The following is a 21,906-nucleotide window of genomic DNA, read 5'->3' on the forward strand; positions in this document are numbered from 1 at the left end:
GAGGCTTTAGTCTTTGCAACTTTACAGATCTTCTTTATGCACCAAGAGCTTGTAACACTCCAAAGAGAAAGGAAAAATTGAAATCGCATCATATGACCCCTAAAGAGGCACAGTTGTTTCTAAAATGCCTTTGCATACTAACTCAAGACAAATTTAAAGAGGTCAGTGGAGGTCAGAAACACATTGGCTTACAATATACATCCAAATCTAAAAACCTATTCTCCTCAACGTTCCAGCTTAATGCCCACACATACTACATTAATATTAATTGCATTCCTCTCCTCCACATCCACTCCTGTTCATCTGTTTAGCAGTAAAAGCATTTGCAGACAGAAGCGGTATGTCAGTAACCTGCCAACTTCTCCCACACCTGCCGACTCCAACATGAAGCAAGCCACATTTCATCAATTTCTATAGTGCATGTGTTATTTCTAAGTGCTTTTCATAATCAGGGTGGTACTGTATACTGTACATTTTCTGTGCACACAAAAGTGATAATGTTTCTGCAGCATTGCATCATCATTTTTTTGTTGTTTTTCATCTTATATCTTACATTTACAGGGATGTCTATGTTTTCATAATTTGATGTTATTTAGACCATGAAAGTAATACTAAATGCAGTATGCAGTACTACTAGTCCACACTAGTTACTACAAAAATAAGTATGCACTGAAAAAGCAAGTACTTTTTTGAGTGAGGATACATTGGTTCACTGTTTATGGTTGTGACTGACTATAGAATTGTTAACTAGTAAAACCACGTAAACCATGAAGTAATTGGGCATAATATAAATTTCTAAATTTTTTTTGTTGTTTATCCTGATATTGTTTGGACCAAATGTCCCTACAAAAATGGTAAAACCTCAAATCATTTTATTATAGAAGCAAGCCATGAGGACTGAAATAAACAGCAGCTAAATAAACATAGTTATAATAAATATACATAATGATAATCTGTAAAATTATGAATAATTATGAAATAAATAATTCATAAATAATCAAAATTCAATGCAAAAAAGGGGTTGCAATTAGGAAATATATATAAAATTCAATGGAAAATCCCTACCATGATATAAAATGTTGTCTATTTCTATTTTTAATATTGCATTTGATTGTTAGTAGTGGTGTCATTACGAAATAAATATACAATTCAAAATGGAATGTAAAATCCCCACCATATGTGTGTGTGTGTGTGTGTGTGTAGAGACAGAGAGAGAGAGATGTTAGTAGTGGATCTAAGTATTTTTTTAAATTGTGAGTGATTTTTTTGCGCGTGTGTATTTCAGAGTGAAAGTGCAGAGGAGAAGGAGAGAGAGTTGTCCCAGGAACTCAGTAGGATTCAACATGAAGTGGGTGAGTTCAAAGAGGTTCATGTGTGCCCATAAACTACTAAGATAAAAGCAGGTTTGCGTTATTTAAATCCGTATACTCTGTTTCTCAAATCGCCTAGCCTTTAACGCAGCTCGCTGGGAGCGTCTCCAGAAGGAGAAGAGAGAGCTGGTGGAGTGTTTTGAGAGGGAGCTGAGAGAGTTACAGGTCCAGCAGGAGTCTGAACTCACTACCGTAGAGGAGAACCTGAGATTACGGCACACTTCAGACCGAGACTATCTCAGAGCAGAGCACCAATCAGAGGTGGAGGAGCTGCGCACACAACACCAGGAACAGGTCAGATCGTCTGGCTGAGGATCGGGGGAAATAAATTTAAGATGGCATGAATTTGAAGACTCAACTGTGTGTTTTGTGTTTAGATTGAAGAGTTGACTGCCAACCATGAGGCCGCCCTTGAAGACCTGAAGACCATGCACAACATCACTATGTCAACACTGCAGGAAGAGCATGCCAGGACCATGAGGGGTTAGTGTCTGATTAGTAATACCACTACTAACCAGCTGACCAAAATGTGGAGAAGAACTAAAATTCTGCATTCATTTCTCTTAGACTTAAGGAAAGCCCATGAGCAGCAAAAGGCCAGTCTAGAAGAGGACTTTGAGAAACTGCGCCTCTCGCTTCAGGTGATTGTTGAGTAAATCAAAGTTTGAGATTTTTGCAAATCATCCAAATAGATTCATCAGTAACAGTACCATTTCCTTTAGGACCAAGTGGACACTCTGACTTTCCAGAACCGGACTCTGAAAGATAAAGCCAAGCGTTTTGAAGAAGCTCTGAGGAAGAGCACTGATGAACAGATTGTGGTATGTTTCTTTAAGACATTTAAAAAGGGATACTTGAATATAGGCACACAAACACTGAAAGTAAGTATTGTAAATGTATTTGCAGGATGTGCTGGCGCCATATCAGCATATCGAGGAGGACTTGAAGAGTCTGAAGGAGGTTTTGGAGATGAAGAACAAGCAAATTCATGACCAGGAGAAGAAGATCTGTCATCTGGAGAAAGTGGTAAGCTCCAAGTGAATAGGTGAGCAGGATAAACACACTGCAGGAGAATTGTGCAGTCTAGCGTGTTCCTGTATGCGGTTTAAAGTAACGAAGAGGACAGAGTTTTCCCTCTACACTGTCACGGTGAAAAAGAAAAATAGTGCTGAAAAAAAAAACTGCTGCAGTAAAAAAGAAAACAGTGCAGGTGAAAGAAAAACACCTGCAGAAAAAAAACAGTGCAAATAAATAAAAAACTACTGGCAGAAAGAAGAAAACATTAAACAATAAATATAAAAATAATATAAAAACTGTACATGAAAAATTGTGTCAGGAAAAAAGAAAATCATGCAAGTAAAAGAAAACTGCGGCATAAAAGAAAACAGTGCACATAAACGAAAAAGTTTATGGAATACAAGGGAATATTTATAGTGCAGGATGTTAAATAATCATTCATTTCTATGATAAAATATTGATTTGATTTTATAGTGACATGCCACATTACATTCCTTACTGAAGCTCAAATAACAAAAGATATTGTATACAAGTACTTTACAAACCCTTAAAACGTCCAAAAAGATCACACCATAATAAATAATAAAGGAAGGAGATGAATTCATTTCTGAACAGGCATGACAAACCTCTTGGGGTCCTTAAACTGTGTTTAGAAAGTACATTTTATTGTGATGTTATAGTACATTATTTATGATTTGGATATTGAATCAGTTTCCACTTTAAAACTTTTTTTGTTTTGTTTTACTTTTTCCTTTCTGCTCATTTGGATGTTATATTATTTATGATGTAGAAATAGGGCGTGCTTTTCCCTTTTCTTTTCAGCTTTTATGAATTCTCTGTTTTTTCCTCACATGAAGCACGTTTCAGGCCCCTGTTGTCCAGGCAGGGGAGGTTTGTGTAAGAATTTAATGTCGAGCTCTGTGTTCACTTGATTCTTCGAGCAGGCCCAAAAGAACCTGTATCTGGAGGAGCGGGTCCAGGTGCTTCAGCAGCAGAATGAAGACCTGATGGCCCGCATTGATCGCCATCTCACAGTCTCAAGGTAAATACAGTATTTGAATTAAAGGAGTAGTTCACTTAAAAATTAAAATTAGCTGAAAATTGACTCAGCCTCAGGCCATCCATGATGAGTTTGTTTCTTCATTGGAACAGATTTGGAGAAATTTAGCATTACGTAACTTGGATGGATCCTCTGCAGTGAATGGGTGCCGTCAGAATGAGAGTCCAAGCAGCTGATAAAAACATCACAATAATCCATAACTAATCCACATGACTCCAGTTCATCAGTAAACATCTTGTGAAGTGAAAAGCTAAGTGTTTGTTAGAAACAAATCCATCATTCAAAATACTAAAATATGAGTCCTCTATCCATAATATGGCTTTTTCCAGTGAAATCAGGTCTGAATCAGGAGAGAAATATGCACAGATCAAGGAAAAACAGTTCTAAACAAATTGAGTGGACAACAGGGCATGGGCTTTTCTTTTCTTTTTTGGGAGGAAGTATTATGGATTATGGACTCATTTTTTGGCCAGAAGTGACGATTTAAAATTAAAACACCTTAATGATGGATTTGTTTTCTACAAACACTTTGCTTTTCACTTCACAAGATGTTAATTGATGGAATGGAGCTGTGTGAATTACATCTGGATTATTGGGATGTTTTATCAGCTGTTTGGACTCTTATTCTGACGGCACCCATTCACTGCAGAGGATCCATTAGTGAGCAAGTGATCTAATACTACATTTCTCCAAATCCGTTCTGATGAAGAAACAAACTCATTTACATCTTGGATGGCCTGAGGGTCACAGGAATACAATACATTTTAGAATATATTAAAACAGAAAACTGTTATTTTAAAGTGTAGTAATATTTCACAATATTCGTGTTTTTATTGTATTCTTGATCAAATAACGCAGCCTTGGTGAGCATTAGAGACTTCTTTCAAAAACATAAATCTTACTGACCCCAAACTTTTGAACAGTAGTGTAGGTTCATATTTCAAGGAACCAATGCTACAACACTTATATTTATCATACCTGTGGTGCTAATTTGTTCCAGTGAGCATATTTGTGGTCTCCAAGAATAGTGCAGGTCAAAGCAAGAGCCATGTGCACTCGAAGTTGGTTTTTCACGCCTAAAACACACACAGTTCCTGGTCATCATATGCTTAAGTGTCTTCTTTTACATTAATAAAAATATAATGTTACATTATATATAGGTAAATCTAGTAACATTTATAATAATCAGAAATACAGGGCACAGTTAGGAGTCGGGTATGGTTTTCACATGTCACGGTCAGTCAATACCTGTGACAGGCTGCAGTTCCACCAAGCTGCAGCCACTGGTGCTGTCCAGAACCCGATACTGCGTGACTGCACTCTGTGCCTGCCAATGAGATCTCACCCTGGTCACTCCATCTCCCTCCTCACTCACTTTGAACAATGGGCTCAGACCCATCTGTGCAGAATAAACATACATACTTTATTTAAATTCTAGTAAAGTAAGAAAACTGGAGATGATCCTGTTCTAAAAGTCAGCATGAAATGGAAAATCTATTTTCTAAATTAATCATATTTATCTCACTGTGAACAATTCATGCTTACCAATGGATCCTCTGTAGTGAATGGGTGCCGTCAGAATGAGAGTCCAAGCAGCTGATAAAAACATCACAATAATCCATAACTAATCCACATGACTCCAGTTCATCAGTAAACATCTTGTGAAGTGAAAAGCTAAGTGTTTGTTAGAAACAAATCCATCATTCAAAATACTAAAATATGAGTCCTCTATCCATAATATGGCTTTTTCCAGTGAAATCAGGTCTGAATCAGGAGAGAAATATGCACAGATCAAGGAAAAACAGTTCTAAACAAATTGAGTGGACAACAGGGCATGGGCTTTTCTTTTCTTTTTTGGGAGGAAGTATTATGGATTATGGACTCATTTTTTGGCCAGAAGTGACGATTTAAAATTAAAACACCTTAATGATGGATTTGTTTTCTACAAACACTTTGCTTTTCACTTCACAAGATGTTAATTGATGGAATGGAGCTGTGTGAATTACATCTGGATTATTGGGATGTTTTATCAGCTGTTTGGACTCTTATTCTGACGGCACCCATTCACTGCAGAGGATCCATTAGTGAGCAAGTGATCTAATACTACATTTCTCCAAATCCGTTCTGATGAAGAAACAAACTCATTTACATCTTGGATGGCCTGAGGGTTAGTAAATTAAAGCAAATTTTCATTTTTGGGTGAATTAAGGTCTTGCATAGCCAGACTTTTGACTAACCCTGACTATTTCTTCCTATATTTATAGACAACTGTCTGAGGAGAATGCAAACCTTCAGGAGTATGTGGAGAAGGAGACCAACGAGAAGAAACGGCTGAGCCGCAACAATGAAGAGCTGCTCTGGCTTCTCCAGACGAGTCCCCATCTGTCTCCTTCCTCTTCTCCCATCCACAGAGCCTTCTTCCCCGGCCCTGATATCCCTCCTTACCCTTACTCTCCGGGTCCTGGGACCCCCACACACTCCTGTTCTCCTGGCCCCTCTCCGGCACCAGGGACGCCCACTCTCAGAGGCTCACCAGCAGCACGCTCGTCCCCTGCCCGGATCCCAAACGCCAACACATTTTCCAGATGAGCTGTTTTACTGAATCCCAGTCACATCGCCCATTTTCTGTTACTGTGCATTGTGACAGCATTGTATCGTTTTGGCGTGCAGACCGTCCACGTTTTTCTTAGAAAAACAGGTTTTATTTATTAAGATAATGTCAACCCAAATGGTCAGACAGCCACTTCCGTTTGTTGACGAATCGGACTTTGTAAATGCGTAGCATCAGAATGAAAGAGCTAATGATGCTAATGCTCATGATGTGCTGCCAACAATGCTTGGTCTGCATGGAGGCAGGACCGTTTTTGTGTATACAGAAGTAGCTCAACTTTGACTCTAAAACATGCTGTTGGACTCCAACATAAATGTCTGTAGTTTCTTCTGAATGACATACGAGAACTTTATACAACAAAAAGCACTTTAGGTTTCTGCCCTACCTTCTTCCTACAGATAAATGCACCAGCATTTTTTGTGGTCTGGTTTATTTTTTTATGCGATATGTCTTCTGATTTTACAAATCTCCCAAGTTCTGATTTAGAATGTTTCGAATTAGTCACGACATATATACTGCAAGATGCCATTTTCTTAATTTTTTTCTTACAGTAAAATTATCAACATATTCTTAAAAAATGAGCATATTATTTTTACATTTTTTATCCTATCCCCATGGGCATTTTTTAAAGCATAACTTCACATATATATATATATATACATATATACATACACTACCATTCGCAACCTGATCTCATGACGAAAACGTACCTTTTGGGAATTTTTCCGCAAGACACGAAATATGTGCCACCGTGTACGTTTCGTGACATTGAGTGGCGCTAAAAGAGTGTTTGTTTTTTTCCCCCAGAACAGATGAACGTACATATGGTACGTTTTATGTGACATTGGTTTTGTAGGTGTCACCGCAGTTCTGACTTGAAATGTCCGTTGAGTGGCGCTGTAAGTCTAATGCTCCGTGACGTTTTAAAATAACATACCATCTGCACTACACCTAAACCCACCCAATTGTATGAACAAAAGCGAATGTGACGTAAAAACGCAATCGCAAGTATGCTGTTTTACTGTAGCTTGTTTTCTCTCGTTCTCGATCTCTCATCTTTCAACTCTTTTATTGTGAGTCATGTTTTTGATGGGATTCATACCCAAGGATTCCGCATCTTAAGTCCAATTGCGTGTCGGCTGATCTACCAAGCAAGCTTGTTGCGTTCGGAAAGCGAACAATATGGAGCTGTAATCATAACCGTGTACGAAAGCGATTACAAGTGCTCAATGTTTTACCGTCTCTAGTGTTCATTTCTGTTGGAAATTGCAGTGATACGTACTTATTGTTACGTATTTCGCGTCTTGCGAAAAAGTTCCAACAGGTACGTTTTCGTAATGAGGTGTGGTAGACCATTCAAAAGTTTGGGTCAGTAAGTCAGTAAGATTTTTTTAAATATTTTTAGAAGTCTAACCAAGGTTGCATTTATTTGATAAAAATATACAATAAAAATGGTAATATTGTGAAATATTATTACTATTTAAAATAGCTGTTTTCTATTTTAATATATTTAAAAAAAAAAGTCTAAATAACTGTGGGGCAAACAAAAATGCTTATTAAGAAAATGATTTTTGCAGTATAAAGGCCTTTTCACATTGTCTTAACAAACTGCAATGCCTTCCACTGGTGCATGAGCAGTTACAGTATGTTTTCCTGGACCCTCCAAAAAGAGGCTTTTTTAAGCAAGTGTTTCTTCATACACAAATCAGTTTGCTGACATGACATGACATGACATGACACCTTCGCTGGCACAGATTCATTGTGCCCATTTTTACCGGTTGCTTGGTTAACAAGACAAAAACTCTTCAGCATCAAGTCTGTTCTTCCTGTTCTTCCTAACTTACCTGACAAAAGCAAGTGCTCTCACTTCATGCATGACATAAAGCAGGGAGATCAAGCAAATGTATATGTACCGACTACAGGAAATGTTGTTGTAAATCGTAGTTGTAATTTTTATCAGTACTTTGTAATTTAATGGACATTTTGCTTACTTGATGTGCATGTGATGTAAGTCTTCCATTCTTAATGTGAATCCTAGGATAGTTGTCATGGTAGCGTAGATACTCGGACTCCTGAGGATGATAGCTTCCACCTCTGATGAGTTTTTGAAATGTTTGAGGACAATATTTTACCCATAACTACTAGGACAGGAGTTTCTTCTTCATGTCACACCTGTCAGAGGTGTGTTGTGTAAAGGTTTTACAGAGGTACAATATGGTAGTTAAACGTATGTTTGGATTTCTCTTTATTGTAATGCTGGTTAACTCTTGTATTACCTCCGTAGAGTGTAGCATAACAGAGAGAGATTTCTCTGTATGAGTGAACTAGAAAATAATGTAACTGTGTCTTTAAATGTTGTATGATAAAGTTCAGGGAAATTATTTTGCTCTGTTTTAAAGGCAGTTCTGAGTTTTTCAGTAAAACACGAGTTTTGTTTTTTTTTTATGAAAAATAAGAAGACATTCCTCTTGCAAAGTGGGTTTTGATATTTCAAAACAGGCCATTTCTTTGAATTTTTGAACATTTGGATTTGCATTTTTTGTGTGTGTGTGTTTCTACAATTGATACATCTTTCAATGGTCAACCTTTGACACTTTTGATACGAATGAGAATTTTTGTAAACTCTTCACTGATAATATTTTTTCTATTATCAGTTGGTGCTTGTACAGGGTATCATGCACAGAAGTACAATAATCTGCTATTCAAGACCAGCAATCTACAAAAAATCCACACACACACACACAGCAAATATGTATTTGCAGATGTTTTTCTTCATTTGAGAAACAGTTTAATTTTTTTAATTTGTGTGAAATGTATTTTTATTCTAATTCTAATGCATTTTCCAATTATGTAGCTTTGCATTTTGAATTAATTTCATTGGCTTCTGTCTCTGTGATAGACATTATTTGTTGTTGTTCATTTTTTGCTACTTTTCTGGAGAAACAGTTTAATTTTTTTAATTTGTGTGAAATGTATTTTTATTCTAATTCTAATGCATTTTCCAATTATGTAGCTTTGCATTTCTCTTCTGTCTCTGTGATAGACATTATTTGTTGTTGTTCATTTTTTGCTACTTTTCTGGATGTTTCCTGTCAAGCACAATACAGTTATATACCACACCCAAAAAAGTTAAATATTTTAAAGCATGTTTTTTAAAATAACACATTTAATTAAACAACAGCAGATCATTTTACATTAGTAACCTGTCTAAAATTCTGAATCATTTTGATTCACAACAAGTACATAAATGTTTCAGGAATGTGCCTTCATTTATTGTGCAAAGTAGCAAAAATGAAAAGGTTATTACATTATAGCCACCTAACAAACAGGTAATATCTGGTTTAATACAAGAAAATAAATGCATCTTTTTAAATATTTGTTTGCTTTTTTATTTATTCGTTTTATTTCATTTTTTTACAGAATTATTTTTAAAACTAGATTGATTTTACTAGTATTTAATTTCATTTTCCATTTAAATTTTAATTTTGTTTTACTTTTTTCATATTGTGTATTTATGTTCTAAATTAATGTCTCAACAAAAAACCTCAGCAACCTCGATCTGCACCTGCTATGGTTTATAACAAAGTGCAAAATTGTTACTAATCTACATTTACTAAAAGGAGTAAATATGTATTTAATTGTATACTTTAATCCTGTTTTGTTTTCTCTATGGCCCTCAAGATGACCTTCACTATGGCTTTAGTCCATAGATTATAATGAATGATATGAAACAACAGAATCCTGTTCTAAGACACACTGACTCTTTGTCCTGTGGACATCTAAACTACTGAATGTTAACTTACCCCTGAAAATACTGACACAGAAAGTAAACTGGGAGTGGTGGAGTCACTTATTGGACTGAATGAAATTTGTCCATCTGTCTACTTACTAACATTTGACTTCTATTATGTCTTTTCTGACTGGATTTACAGTCGTTTGTAAGCTATTTATTGTGTTGTAGTGCACAGTAATCGATGCATGTTTGTCTTGGATGGATCATTCCTTCCCCTTGTACGTTTTCAACTTGTGATGGTTCACACTGTAACTGTAGCATAGAAAATATAAGAAATTGAAAGAATTTATATATATAACTCATTTGTATTCACTATGGGGGGGGGGTGAATATTAAAATGTTTCAAAAGAAAATGCTCATGTGCTTTTTTGCTTATTTGTTATCATTAGCCAGCTAACAAAAATATGTTTTTAGAATGTTTTACTAACATTCCCTTCAAGTTTTTAAAACATTATTTCTGAATGTTCTCTGAACATTTAAAACATCACATTTTTGAATCGTTTAAAAAACATTTTTTCATTTAATGAATGAATGTTACTTTTGAATGTTCTCGAGTCGAAATCATCTGAAAGTAGTAATGTTTAAAAAACAGATGAATGGTTAAACTAAAATGTTTTAGTCAAATGTTCCACAAACGGATGTTTTTGTCAACGATTTGGGAATGTTATTAAAGACCTGATAACTTTGAATTAGGGCTGTCATATCGATTAATCGCGATTAATCGCATCCAAAATAAAAGTTTGCATTTACATAATATATGTATGTGTACTGTTTATTTATATGTATATAAATACACATGTATTGAAGTATATTTAATTATGTAATATATATTTATATATAACAAATCATATACTGTATAAATATGAATATATATACAGTGTATATTTATATATATATATATATATATAATCTTAAATATATACATGTATATGTGTGTTTTTATATTTACATTCAAATATACACAGTACACATATATTATGTAAACACAAACTTTTATTTTGGATGTGATTAATCACGATTAATCGATTTGACAGCCCTATTTTGAATGAACATTCTATTAACATTACTGGAGGAAAGTTTATTCACCTTGCCAGAATGTAATGCAAAGTGTTGAGAATGTTCTCTGTCAAATTATACTGACAAACTTCAAAAGTATAGGTGCTTTATTTCTTTCAAATAAATGCCAACTAGTTTGATATTTTATCAGATACGATGACCTTCTAACATTTTTAAATGTGACTGGAGTGTCCAAATACATTTTGTACCTACTGTATTCCAAACTCCTCTTTACTAGTTTCCACTCCTTCCTTCTTTGTGCCACACACATACGTGTTCTGAGGGTGTGTGTTCCTTTGAGGATTTGTAGTCTTGACAAATATATGTTAGAAGTGGAAGTCTCTGTCTTACAGGCTCTAAAGTCCCAAATGAATAATCAGATCGGAACACAACATGCTATTGAGTGATCTCTCTGTTCGCTGTGTCCTGTGACGTTTCAAGTGGATTTGAAGAAGGAACAAAATGCTTTAAATGTGGAAAGATTTCTCTTATCATAACTTGCAGGTAAGAATCACCAAATCTATCTATTTATAATTAAAATGCTTTTTATTATATATTTATAATAAAGGATTAAATTCTTCTCTTACTGTAATTTTTGTCACTGGTTGAATTGTTTTATGTCCTCTCAAGCACCTCTCCTGTTATTTTTGCCGGTGTAGAGCAGGAAGTGGGATGGGTCGTGTGCTTCTGATCGAGCCGGCGGTTGGCCTGTATGCGTTTGCCATGTTTATGATCTACCCTCTGCTGCAGCAGTATGTGTACCGTAGGCTGTGGTTTGAGCTGAGCGGCACGACCTACCCTTCTGAGAGCCTGTCTCACTGCTCAAACAACCACAGCTATGTCACCATACACCAGGCCAGAGCCTTTAGCTGCTTCCATAATGGCCACTTCTGACTTTTAAAAACCTTCTTCTGTTTCACATGTCCTGTAGATCTAATGTGTGATGGTGTGTGACAGTTAAGTAACACAACCAATTAGCTACAATTAACTTTGAATCTATAACTTTAAAATGTATAAAAATGAAAAAGAATTTGGATTGTTTCTGATTAATAATAACCCATTTGATGATGATGATATCTGCTAGCTGCCTCCTTCCTGTCAGGCCTGATGGGCGGCCCCACTACTCTGATCGGCGGGTGCTTCGCTTATGTGGCCCAGAAGGACAGAAGACTGTCCGAATGGCTCGGCTGGACATGATTTTAGGGGTTTTGACTGGCATAGCTTCTCTGTGCACTGGATTCTACATCGAAGCGGCTGGCTTCACCTGGCCCTTCCTCACTGCGGTCTTTCTGCATCTGATAAACCTCTTCTATGTGCTGGTGGTCTTGAAGGAGTCCCTGGTTCTTCCAAACCCCAGTCTGTCTTCGCCCGGCCCCTCAGCTGCCGAAGCCCCTCAACTGCGCCAGTCTCAAGCTCTTACCGCCTGTCTGCAGGGCATCTACCTGCTCTTTGCGGCCTCTAAACGGAGAAGGAATGTAGTGCTGTTGCTCATGCTGGCTGCTTTTGCCTTTTTCAGGGTGATTATGATCATTCTGATATTATTCACAAGCTCCATCTGTTTGTGATACATCAGAAGTGACAATGCGGTGTATAATGTTTGTGCCTCTAGTTGCACCAAATGGAATTGCAAATATAAGAAATAATAGAGGCTTCCAAACAAGTTACATTGACAGGTTATTTTATAAGCCTTCTGGGGTCAATAGAGAGGAAGTCAATTAAATGATTAAAGGGGTCATATGATGCGATTTCAATTTTTCCTTTCTATTACATATATAACTCACAGTGTGATTTTATATGTCGTAATTGTGCCTGTTTCTCATAATTGCGATTTTATATTTCATAATGTACATTTATAGTTTAAATTTTTTTTAATTAATAATAGAAATTAAGATGAGCACTAGAAAATATGTAAAATGAAGTATATAATGCCTAAAAAGATAGCATATTTGTAATGATACACTACCATTCAAAGGTTTGGGCTCGGTTATTTTTTTCTGTTTTTATTTATTTATTTTGATAGAGAGAGCTTTTATTCAGCAAAATAAATAAATAAAAAGTGACAAAAAGTGACAGTAAAGACATTTATTTGTCAAAATCTATTTCAAGTAAATGCAGCACTTTTGAACTTTCTATTCTTCCAAGAATCCTGAAAAAATATATCATGGTTTCAATAAAAAAAATATTAAAAGACCAACTATTTTCAAAATTGATAATAATAAATGTTCCTTGAGCAGGATATCAGCATATTACAATGATTTCTGAATGATCATGTGACACTGAAGACTGGAGTAATGATGCTGAAATTCAGCTGACAACACAAGGATAAATAACATTTTAAAAGATATTTAAAAACAGTTATTTTAAATTGTGATAATATTTCACAATACTACTGTTTTACTGTATTTTTATCAAGTCTCATGGTGAGCATTTCATTTAAAAAAAAACTTACCAGTAAAAGTAATGTATTATTGTACTATATACAGGAAATTAGCCCCAATTTAAGAACTGTGATGATGATGATTATTATTATTATTGTTGTTGTTGTTGTGATTGATTGATTGATTGATTGTGTCCCTCACAGGTAGCCCTGCAGGGTGGCATGTCCATCTTCATCTTGGAGTGAGGTATTGGTGGGTTATGGCTCGGCTCTCTCTACTGCCATCTATCTGGTGAGTTTCGCCAGTGTGGCGCTGCTTTCCCGCTGTCTGTCTGACGCCTACATCATCCTGCTGGGGCTGATGTCTGTGGCAGCCGGCCTCATCATGGCAGCGTTTGCAAAGTCTACCCTGCTCATGTTCCTGCATTTATGGAGTTTCTAATGGGTGGCTGGATGGTCTATTTTCAGGTGGAACAATGGTTTATGTTTTATTCATTGCAGTGAGGTTGCCTTTGCTGCTGTCCATCATGCCAACTCCTGTCCTACGATCCATGATGTCCAAAATAGTGTCTGGATCGGAGCACGGTAAGAATCTCAACAGAATAGAATAGAATAGAATTCATTTTCATTTAATTTGTTACAGTTTTTTGTTTATTCCCAGCAAACAAATTCTGGTGTTCCCAAAAAATAGAACATTCCCAATTCACATGAACTCTGAATTATTGATGGCTGTGTTGTGACTGTGTGATTGTGTACAGGTGCCATGTTTGCGTATGTAGCCTTTGTGGAGATGTTGAGTGTCGGTCTTTCATTTACGATGTTTAGCAGCATCTATGCAGCTACTCTCTCCTGGTTCTCCGGGTTTGGTTTCCTGCTGGCTGCAGGCCTAACTCTCATAGTCATCTTGATATGGTGAGTAGCCCACCTCTATATACTTCCTAAGGGAAGGACTGTGAAGGAACATTTCATTGGTTGAACGAGACATACTATGGTTTGCAGGGGCAGATATAGTGAATTGGGGGCCCCAGGCAGAATGGGGCCCTATACATTTGCACACATTTTCCTAGATCAACCTTGAGGTTCCCTTTTTGTTGTGATGCTTGCTGCTGCACAATGGTGCCCCATAGTTGTGTCCAATGTTTCTACATTTTTCATGTACATGTTATAATGGCTTTCTTTCATGTTGTAAACCACGAAATAGCAACTGATTTAGTTGAGACACAGGTTTTCACAAAAACAAAATTAATTATAAAATGATAAACCTCACAATGGAGCGTTTAAACCAGGGGTGAGTCAGAAGTATAAATTATTATATTAATTTAAAACTAAATTAAGGTTTTTTTTTATTGAGGTTATGTGGGTGGATTTTCGCATTGGTCTGAACAAAAACTACAGACTGGATTATTGAAAATGAACATTCATTCTCTACCAGTAGGAGGCGCTTTTGGAGCGTCAGAAATATAGAATGAGAAAAGTGAAAAAAAAAATAGCCTATATTGATGAGGAAAGTCCACTGATGAGTTACCAGCGTAAGCCTGTGTGCAAAGGCTGTCTAATACTAAACTTTAAAATACATTTATTTAAAGTAACTGCATATGTGTTCTCTACTTGGTTTCTCCTCATAAATAAGTGTCATTTAAAACAATTATAAACATATACTGTAATACACACTGTTTCTCAATATTTAATTACAGCTTCAGATGCATGATATTTTCATCTCCAAGCAGGATACACAAAAAGCACGTTCAACTCGGACGGTTGTCGTAGTAATAAACACCGCAAACAGCAACCATTCGCGTGTCAGCGCTTAATGTGCATCTCCTATATGAAAAGCATTTTAGGGGGCCCTTAGCTTTTGGGGGCCCAAGGCGGTCGCATACCTTTGCCTAATTGGTAAGTCCGCCCCTGATGGTTTGTCACAGAATGTGTAGCATGTTAATAACACATACACACAAAAAAGCATACTTTATCGCCATCTACTGGAGTAACGATATACAGTAACCTGATAAGATTGATGACTGTAATTTAATTACTTTTCCTTTTAAAAGTAAGGAATTACTCTTAATTTTTCTGTAATTTAATTACAGTTACTTCTTATGTACTTGCATTAAATACTGTATAGACTATAGAACAATTCGATATAAAACAATAGTGGATTTAACACCAAAATTTAACATCTAATGTTATAATGTAAGTTTTTAATGTTAAAAAATTTAACATTTCTTAAAATACTTCGATCAGTTCCAGAATAATTTATTTCATTTTTTATTATTTATTTGAACGAATTAAAAGAGCAGTTTCATGACTATCCCTGTATTGTTCAGCTGGTCAAGATTTACAAAGTATTTAGTAATAAGTAATGCAATACATTTTAGAGAGATTAAGACAGTATTCAAATACACAGTTGAAGATTAGTAATTACTTTTTTGGAGTAATTTAACCAACACTACTCATCGAACTAAGTGAATACTTCTGAATCCTTTTGGTAATTGGGTTCAAAAGATTCTAGTCACTGGGATGAATCTAACTGATCTAATTTACCACTGTACTAACTGAATCTAATGCAAACCTAATCTTCATTTTTAAGTGCACCAAGTGTTAATAATTCCCAGTGTTGCTATTATAATGTTTCATTATATTTAAAATTTTGTCACAGATGAAATGTTAAATGTAACACATTTACACATACTTTCCCCTTAGTGTTATTCTTTGTCTTCGTCTGAATGTGTATGAGGAGTCCATCATACTGACAGAGGAGAGGATGGAAAACCACACAGAAATCTTTGAACTACCACCATAACATGGACACTCTTTGGCACAATAGTGTCCTCCAGTGGAAAGTTAGAAAACACTTATGTGAACGGAGAGGTTAAAAATCTGTAACCAGGAACTATGATTGATGTGTGTAGATGTTCTTGGTTTCTTTTAGGTCTCTAAATGAACGGTTGTCTATGGTTAGGTGAAGAACAGCTGAAAGACATTGTCATTCACATTGGTGAAAATGACTATATATGTTTTAAAAATGTAAAATCTACTTTTTGTTGTAGTTTATTTAATTTCATGCATACTCATTGTATATAAGAATATAAAATTGCCATTTGAAAGTTGTTACACACTGATATATGTTCTAAAATATGATACTGATATTGTATTTTTTTTTTTTTTTAAATAAATAAATCATTTGTAAACCTTGTCACTCTTTCTCGTAAAAGATAAATGACATGTAAAATATGACACATAAGAAGAAAATCATGTACAATTTCTAAATGAATGTCTTGCGAGCATCTGTACACTTTGTGAATATTCAGCGATCATTTCTTCATGAAGTGGCTAATGACATCCATGGGCAGAGGGAAGATGATGGTGGAGTTCTTCTCGGCTGCGATGGTGTTGAGGGTTTGGAGGTATCTGAGCTGAAGGGCAGATGGAGACTCTGCGATCACTAGAGACGCCTCCTTCAGAGCTCTGGATGCGTTCATCTCACCCTCCGCTGCAATAACCTACATTATCACAAACCATTATATTAGGGTGTGGCATCACAAATTGTACATCAAATTTTGTTCATTTTTTACCATTAAAATACATTTAGACATACATTAATAATGTGTGGCAGTAATACTCACCTTCGCTCTGGCCTCACGGGCCGCCTCCGCCTCGGCTGCCATTGCTCTCTGCAGTTGCTGTGGCAGTTTAACATCTTTAATCTCCACCCGCTCCACCTTGATTCCCCACGAATCTGTGGCCTCATCTAGAGTCATCTGCAGCAGGGAGAAGAGTTATGGAACAAATTTTCAGCTACTATCTGACCTGCAATTATATCATTGATGCACAAGCAGGAATGCCAAATGTACCTGTCTTTTTCACTATCACACTCACCTGCATGCTTTGGGAGATGACTTCTCGGTCAGAAAGGACCTCAGACAGGTTCTTGGTGCCCAGGACGTTCCTCAAGGTGGTCTGGGCCAGTAGGCGAGTGGAGTAATCTGCATTAGACACGTTTGCCACTGAGGCAACAGGGTCATTTACACGGAAGTACACAACACCATCCACAGAAACTGTCACTGAGTCTTTGGTCAAGATCTAAATGCAAACAAAAACAAAATCAATATTTCAGGAACAAAACAAGTGACTGTCTTGATGAGAAGGCCTACATAAGGTCATGTACTTTATGCTATTCGTTCAAAAACATTGACACGTTCACAAACTAAACTAAACATGACTTGTGTTTTGAGTGAATCGTTGAATCACTAAAACGATTTGCTTAAAAACACCAGTAAGGAGACTTTATGAGTGAGTCGTTGAATCATTTACTGAAACGATTCGTTCAAAACACTGATTCATTCAGGAACGAAAGTGAAGTCTTCATGAGTGAGTCATAAACTGCGTCCCAAATGACGCACTATACACTATGCACTCATACACTATGTACTTATGCACTATGTACTCAACCATGTATAGTATGAATTATATAAGGTTAGTTTGTCATTCATAATCGGAGTCTCATAGCCCCTCCCCCTTCGATACCTAATTAAAGCTGCGACAATTGAGTGCATGAAGTGTCCAACATTCCACACTTCATTTTTTCCGTTATTTAAGTGCATCATCCGGGTATTTAAAGTGCACTTTTTCTTTTTGGAATTTTCAGTGAACGCACTACTCGCACCATTTATACTATTAAACGTCATAGAATAGTGCATCACGCGCGATTCATTCACTCAGGGTGAATTCAAAATAGAATACTATAACGTTACTAGCATTCTGTTTCTACTAGCATTACCATTTCTCCCATATATTTATGTGGCACAAATAGTAAGAGGGTTATTTAATATGTTATTCCGAATTCAGCCTCAAACATTTCACTCAAAAACACAGACTCATTCAAGAAGGAAACAAGACCGTCTTCATGACCGAGTCATTTAATCATTCACGGAAATTATTCGTTCGAGAACACTGATTGTTCAGGAACGAAACGCTAAATTGCTTGGAGAACAGCAGTTGATTCAGCGTTGACCTCGCTTGCTGGAACTATTCACGTGTTAAATGCAAGTTACTCGATATTAACCTCTGGTTTATTGAGTATTTATTTTTTAGTTTACCTCCTGGGGAGGGATGTCAAATGAGATGGTTCGAAGATCCACTTTAACAAACGAGTCCGTGCAGGGGATGATGAAGAAAATTCCTAGACACAAGTAACATTTTTAATTATATTTGTTATTATATGATCTGTGTCAAACAGTACTGATTCGTTATTTGAACTAAACTGACTCCTTGTACAGGAACTGAGCTAGTAGGCCACATTTATTGTTTTAAGAACAAGTTCTGTGAATGTCCTCAGCTGTTGTAAACAATTGGTACCTGTGCATCGAGAAACGTCTAATGCAAATATTGATTTGCCTTTGACAAAAGGTGGTGTTACCTAAGTATCTGTTTAGCTTTAACCTACTGAATCTAAGTATTACCTGGTCCTTTGGCTTTTCGGGCTGTTATCCTCCCCAGTCTAAATATGACAGCACGCTCATACTCTTTCACAATCTATAAAACAGTTATCAAACATATTAAGTGGGTTATAAAACATTTGAACAACAACTGCTGGTGTAAAACATTCAGGCATTGATGTTGTTAAAGTGCAAGACTTACTAGGAAAGTAAACTTTAAAGTTAAAAGAAAGTCAACTTTAAAGTATTTAGTTATATTGTTTTGTTATCAAATTAATGAATAAGTGGCCATACTCAAATATTGATTTGAGTTCAAATTGTAATAAATGTATTTTATTTTAATATTTGAAAAGAAAGGCAATGGTGTGATATGAGAGTTAAGAAACCAGTCGTCTGTATGACAACTATGATAAACTTTAAAATATAAATGGAAATAATAAATATAAAAATAAAATGAATTCAAAATAGTAATGAAAACTACTAAAATTATACAAAAATAACACTGGTCCCCGACAGCATAGTAATTAATATTTTACAGGATTATTTGTTTTGTTTGTCCTATTGCGGTTCACACCTTAATGCTTATGAAAATGCTGATTGGAAATATCAAGATGGAGAAAAATGCAGAGATAATCACAAGGATCCACCCACAGCAGCCCAGACCTCCATTATTTTCACCTGCAACCACAGAAAACGGTGTCGTTCTCAAAAACAGCACATGACTAAAAGTTAAACAGGTCAAAATGTTGAGCTGTGTGAAAGAACTCAGTGCTAATTACATGTTTTATTCAATGCATGTGGCATGTGATTTGATGCTTCACATGGAAGTTATATTACTTAAGGCAGTTGTCTTGTGGAAAATCTGAACCATGCAGTTTCAAGATTCTTTCCACATCCTAGTTTCACTTAATTTTTGGATGACCAACAAAAAAAAGTGTCATAGTGTAACAACTGACCAATAAACTTAAAATTATGATTCAATTCATTTAGATAGTTTGGTTTGCTAAGAAACTAAATTCCCTTTCTAACTAGGAACTTATCAGTAAGACTCATCTTACTCCTTACTAACAATCAAACTGTAAACCACATCTTATCTTTTACCCTTAACCCTGAATAGAAGCACTTTACACCAAAAATTAAATATCGGCCCCTCACTGGATCAACAGTCTCTCAGGTAAATATGTCACCAGGGAGACCCTCTTCATCATAAATCAGCTCTGGGTGGTGCTTTATGAGTGGGTGGGTGGTGAACATTGGCCCACAACCCCTAAGTGTGACAGATAAGGCTACACTAATTTTTCCACACACACCCAACAATTTCAAACCAAGGCCATATTTTATGCTTATGGCCTGTCAATCATGCTCTTCTAAAAGAAAGATTAACGTGTGTTTATGTGTTCGCAGGTGTTTCACTGTAGTGGTTATTGTATAATGCAGTCAAAAGTGCTAAACTATTGTGTTGTACAGAGCAATCAATTAACCTAAGAGAGGAAACTATAATAAACTCTTCAGGTTATTTATAATCTGATGTGATTACTCAAATCAGGATAATGGGCCAACTCTAAAACCACAAAATGTTGAAGTCTAAAATTAGTATTTGACAAATACAGAACTTTCTGTGAATTCAGCATCAAGATTTTAGTAAAAAAAAAAAAAAAAAGGATTAAATACATTAAAAATTGTGTATAGTATAGCCTTTTTGAGGTTCCTTTAAATAGTCTTGCAGTTACTATCCTGTTAAATATTGCGACATACAGTATGCATGTAACACCATTAACTTCAAGCTTAGTTGACCTTTCCTGTCTGTTCAGATAAGATCTGAACAATTTCTGACTAGGAATACTAAAAATAACACAAACAGCTATTTGACTTCATATATGTACTGTATATTTCTTTCTTCCTCATGCAGGTACAATTGTGAACCGGTGTGGAAAATTGACTGCTTTGCTAATCAAACACTAATGCAAATGACAAATCTAACTGATCATAGTTGAACAATGCAAACTCAATCGACCTCAACACACAAGTCCTGTTGTAGCTGTAGTTAAGACAATTACTATATTATACTCTCAGCAAATTACACGTTAAAGTCCAGTGTTCAAAGACAAAAGGGTTAGAGTAAAAAAGGTGAGATCATCTTACTGATTAGATTCTGCTTGCTCTGGGCTCCTCGTTCCATCTCAGACTCCATTTCCATGTGGGTTTGTTGCTACACGAGATGTTAAAGATGGCACTGGCTTTGTGGGTAACTGAGAAATGTATTTGTACTGCAAAAGCACTTCCTATGAAGGGTGTGGCCTTATCTACAATGCAATTAGAAGATCATTTACAGACTCTAATGGTCTTATGACACAGTCCATTGTGCAATATGAGGCTGATGTTTATTAATGAAGCAGTTATGATGATTGCGATTTCTCTGAAACACATACGCTGTGTTTGCTTTAGGCAAAGATGCTTTATTCTTCAGCTAGCCAGTGTGCTTCCGCTATACAGATTTGAATGCCTTTTTCCAACTAGTTTTTAAAAACATGTTCTTGTTTTACTCTTAGTAAAACTAATAAACCATCCATTTCATTCATGGCTTACATGCAGGAACTCATAGGTAGTATTGCATAATGTCAAGTAAGTGAACAAAGGGTCAAGTGGAAACTAGTAATTGCAGGAGTCTCGTGATTCATGATGTGAAAAAGATTAAAGTGGTTATTTCACTCGTGACCAAACGTATGGGCAGGGTAAATCAACATCAAAAATAATCTGTAATATTACAGTTCTCCAAAAAAGTTAACCAGCAAAGACCTCAATATGGACTTTGCCAGGTTTTCTCTAATAATCAAAAAGGGTAAATCAGTAATACAACACAAACTTCCTTTTAACGTGTATAGTAAATTAATATCACTTTTCGATTAAAAAAAACAAACAAAAACATTAACAGCCATCTAAAAACCAATTTGCAAATTACTAATTCCCATAATATTTTATAATTAATCTGGCATCAATGGAATTCTGGTAGCAAAACATTTTGAATTTGGTTTTGTTTGTCTGTAGTGACATTTTAGAAAACTGCTGTGGGTTTTGGGGTCATTCTGGAAAGTCCTGAAAAGGTGAAAGGTGAAGTGACATATTCACTGCTAACCAAAAAATTCTGAATAAAAACAAACAGCAAGAGAATCTAAGAAAAGAACTTTTA

The 21,906-nt window shown here is 35.9% G+C and overlaps 3 protein-coding genes across 4 annotated transcripts in view; 2 read left to right on the forward strand and 1 right to left on the reverse strand.

The window, feature by feature from the left end:
- mtus2a (microtubule associated tumor suppressor candidate 2a) overlaps window positions 1–6,563 on the forward strand; it is a 77,722-nt gene extending 71,159 nt beyond the window's left edge. Inside the window, exons 8-15 of one of the 2 annotated variants that reach the window (XM_016481412.1) lie at window positions 1,286–1,352; window positions 1,450–1,664; window positions 1,748–1,853; window positions 1,938–2,011; window positions 2,093–2,191; window positions 2,277–2,396; window positions 3,329–3,429; window positions 5,712–6,563. In XM_016481412.1, the coding sequence (XP_016336898.1) occupies window positions 1,286–1,352; window positions 1,450–1,664; window positions 1,748–1,853; window positions 1,938–2,011; window positions 2,093–2,191; window positions 2,277–2,396; window positions 3,329–3,429; window positions 5,712–6,036 (1,107 nt within the window). In that variant the 3' untranslated portion in view covers window positions 6,037–6,563. The remainder of the gene's footprint in view (window positions 1–1,285; window positions 1,353–1,449; window positions 1,665–1,747; window positions 1,854–1,937; window positions 2,012–2,092; window positions 2,192–2,276; window positions 2,397–3,328; window positions 3,430–5,711) is intronic. The other variant, XM_016481413.1, reaches the window with a different exon arrangement.
- Window positions 6,564–11,579: 5,016 nt separating this feature from the next.
- LOC107685014 (solute carrier family 46 member 3) lies at window positions 11,580–16,272 on the forward strand. The gene is given in 8 exon segments (XM_074186990.1): window positions 11,580–11,762; window positions 11,988–12,060; window positions 12,063–12,424; window positions 13,489–13,520; window positions 13,522–13,718; window positions 13,786–13,869; window positions 14,043–14,196; window positions 15,985–16,272. Coding segments are annotated over 8 exon segments (1,185 nt in total). The 3' UTR covers window positions 16,085–16,272.
- A 292-nt stretch (window positions 16,273–16,564) lies between these two features.
- Window positions 16,565–20,929, reverse strand: stoml3b (stomatin (EPB72)-like 3b). The gene is made up of 7 exons (XM_016481435.1): window positions 20,862–20,929; window positions 19,294–19,397; window positions 18,744–18,816; window positions 18,381–18,463; window positions 17,161–17,364; window positions 16,908–17,042; window positions 16,565–16,784 (listed from the first exon to the last, which is right to left on the reverse strand). Exons 1-7 carry the CDS (start codon window positions 20,914–20,916, stop codon window positions 16,596–16,598), a joined length of 843 nt encoding a protein of 280 aa, XP_016336921.1. The 5' UTR covers window positions 20,917–20,929; the 3' UTR covers window positions 16,565–16,595.
- Between the last annotated feature and the right edge of the window lie 977 nt (window positions 20,930–21,906).

This window comes from Sinocyclocheilus anshuiensis, unplaced genomic scaffold (assembly GCF_001515605.1).
Source record: "Sinocyclocheilus anshuiensis isolate Anshui unplaced genomic scaffold, SAMN03320099.WGS_v1.1 scaffold741, whole genome shotgun sequence".
NCBI lineage: Eukaryota > Metazoa > Chordata > Actinopteri > Cypriniformes > Cyprinidae > Sinocyclocheilus > Sinocyclocheilus anshuiensis.

What these genes read in the sequence shown, in the direction of transcription:
- stoml3b (XM_016481435.1), bottom strand. Translation starts at nt 20,916, where the DNA reads ATGGAAATGGAGTCTGAGATGGAACGAGGAGCCCAGAGCAAGCAGAAT. An exon ending in CCGAAAAGCCAAAGGACCAG is followed by an intron (nt 18,464 to 18,743) that starts GTAATACTTAGA and finishes ACTTGTGTCTAG; the next exon opens with GAATTTTCTTCATCATCCCC. An exon ending in CCCGTGAGGCCAGAGCGAAG is followed by an intron (nt 16,785 to 16,907) that starts GTGAGTATTACT and finishes GTGATAATGTAG; the next exon opens with GTTATTGCAGCGGAGGGTGA.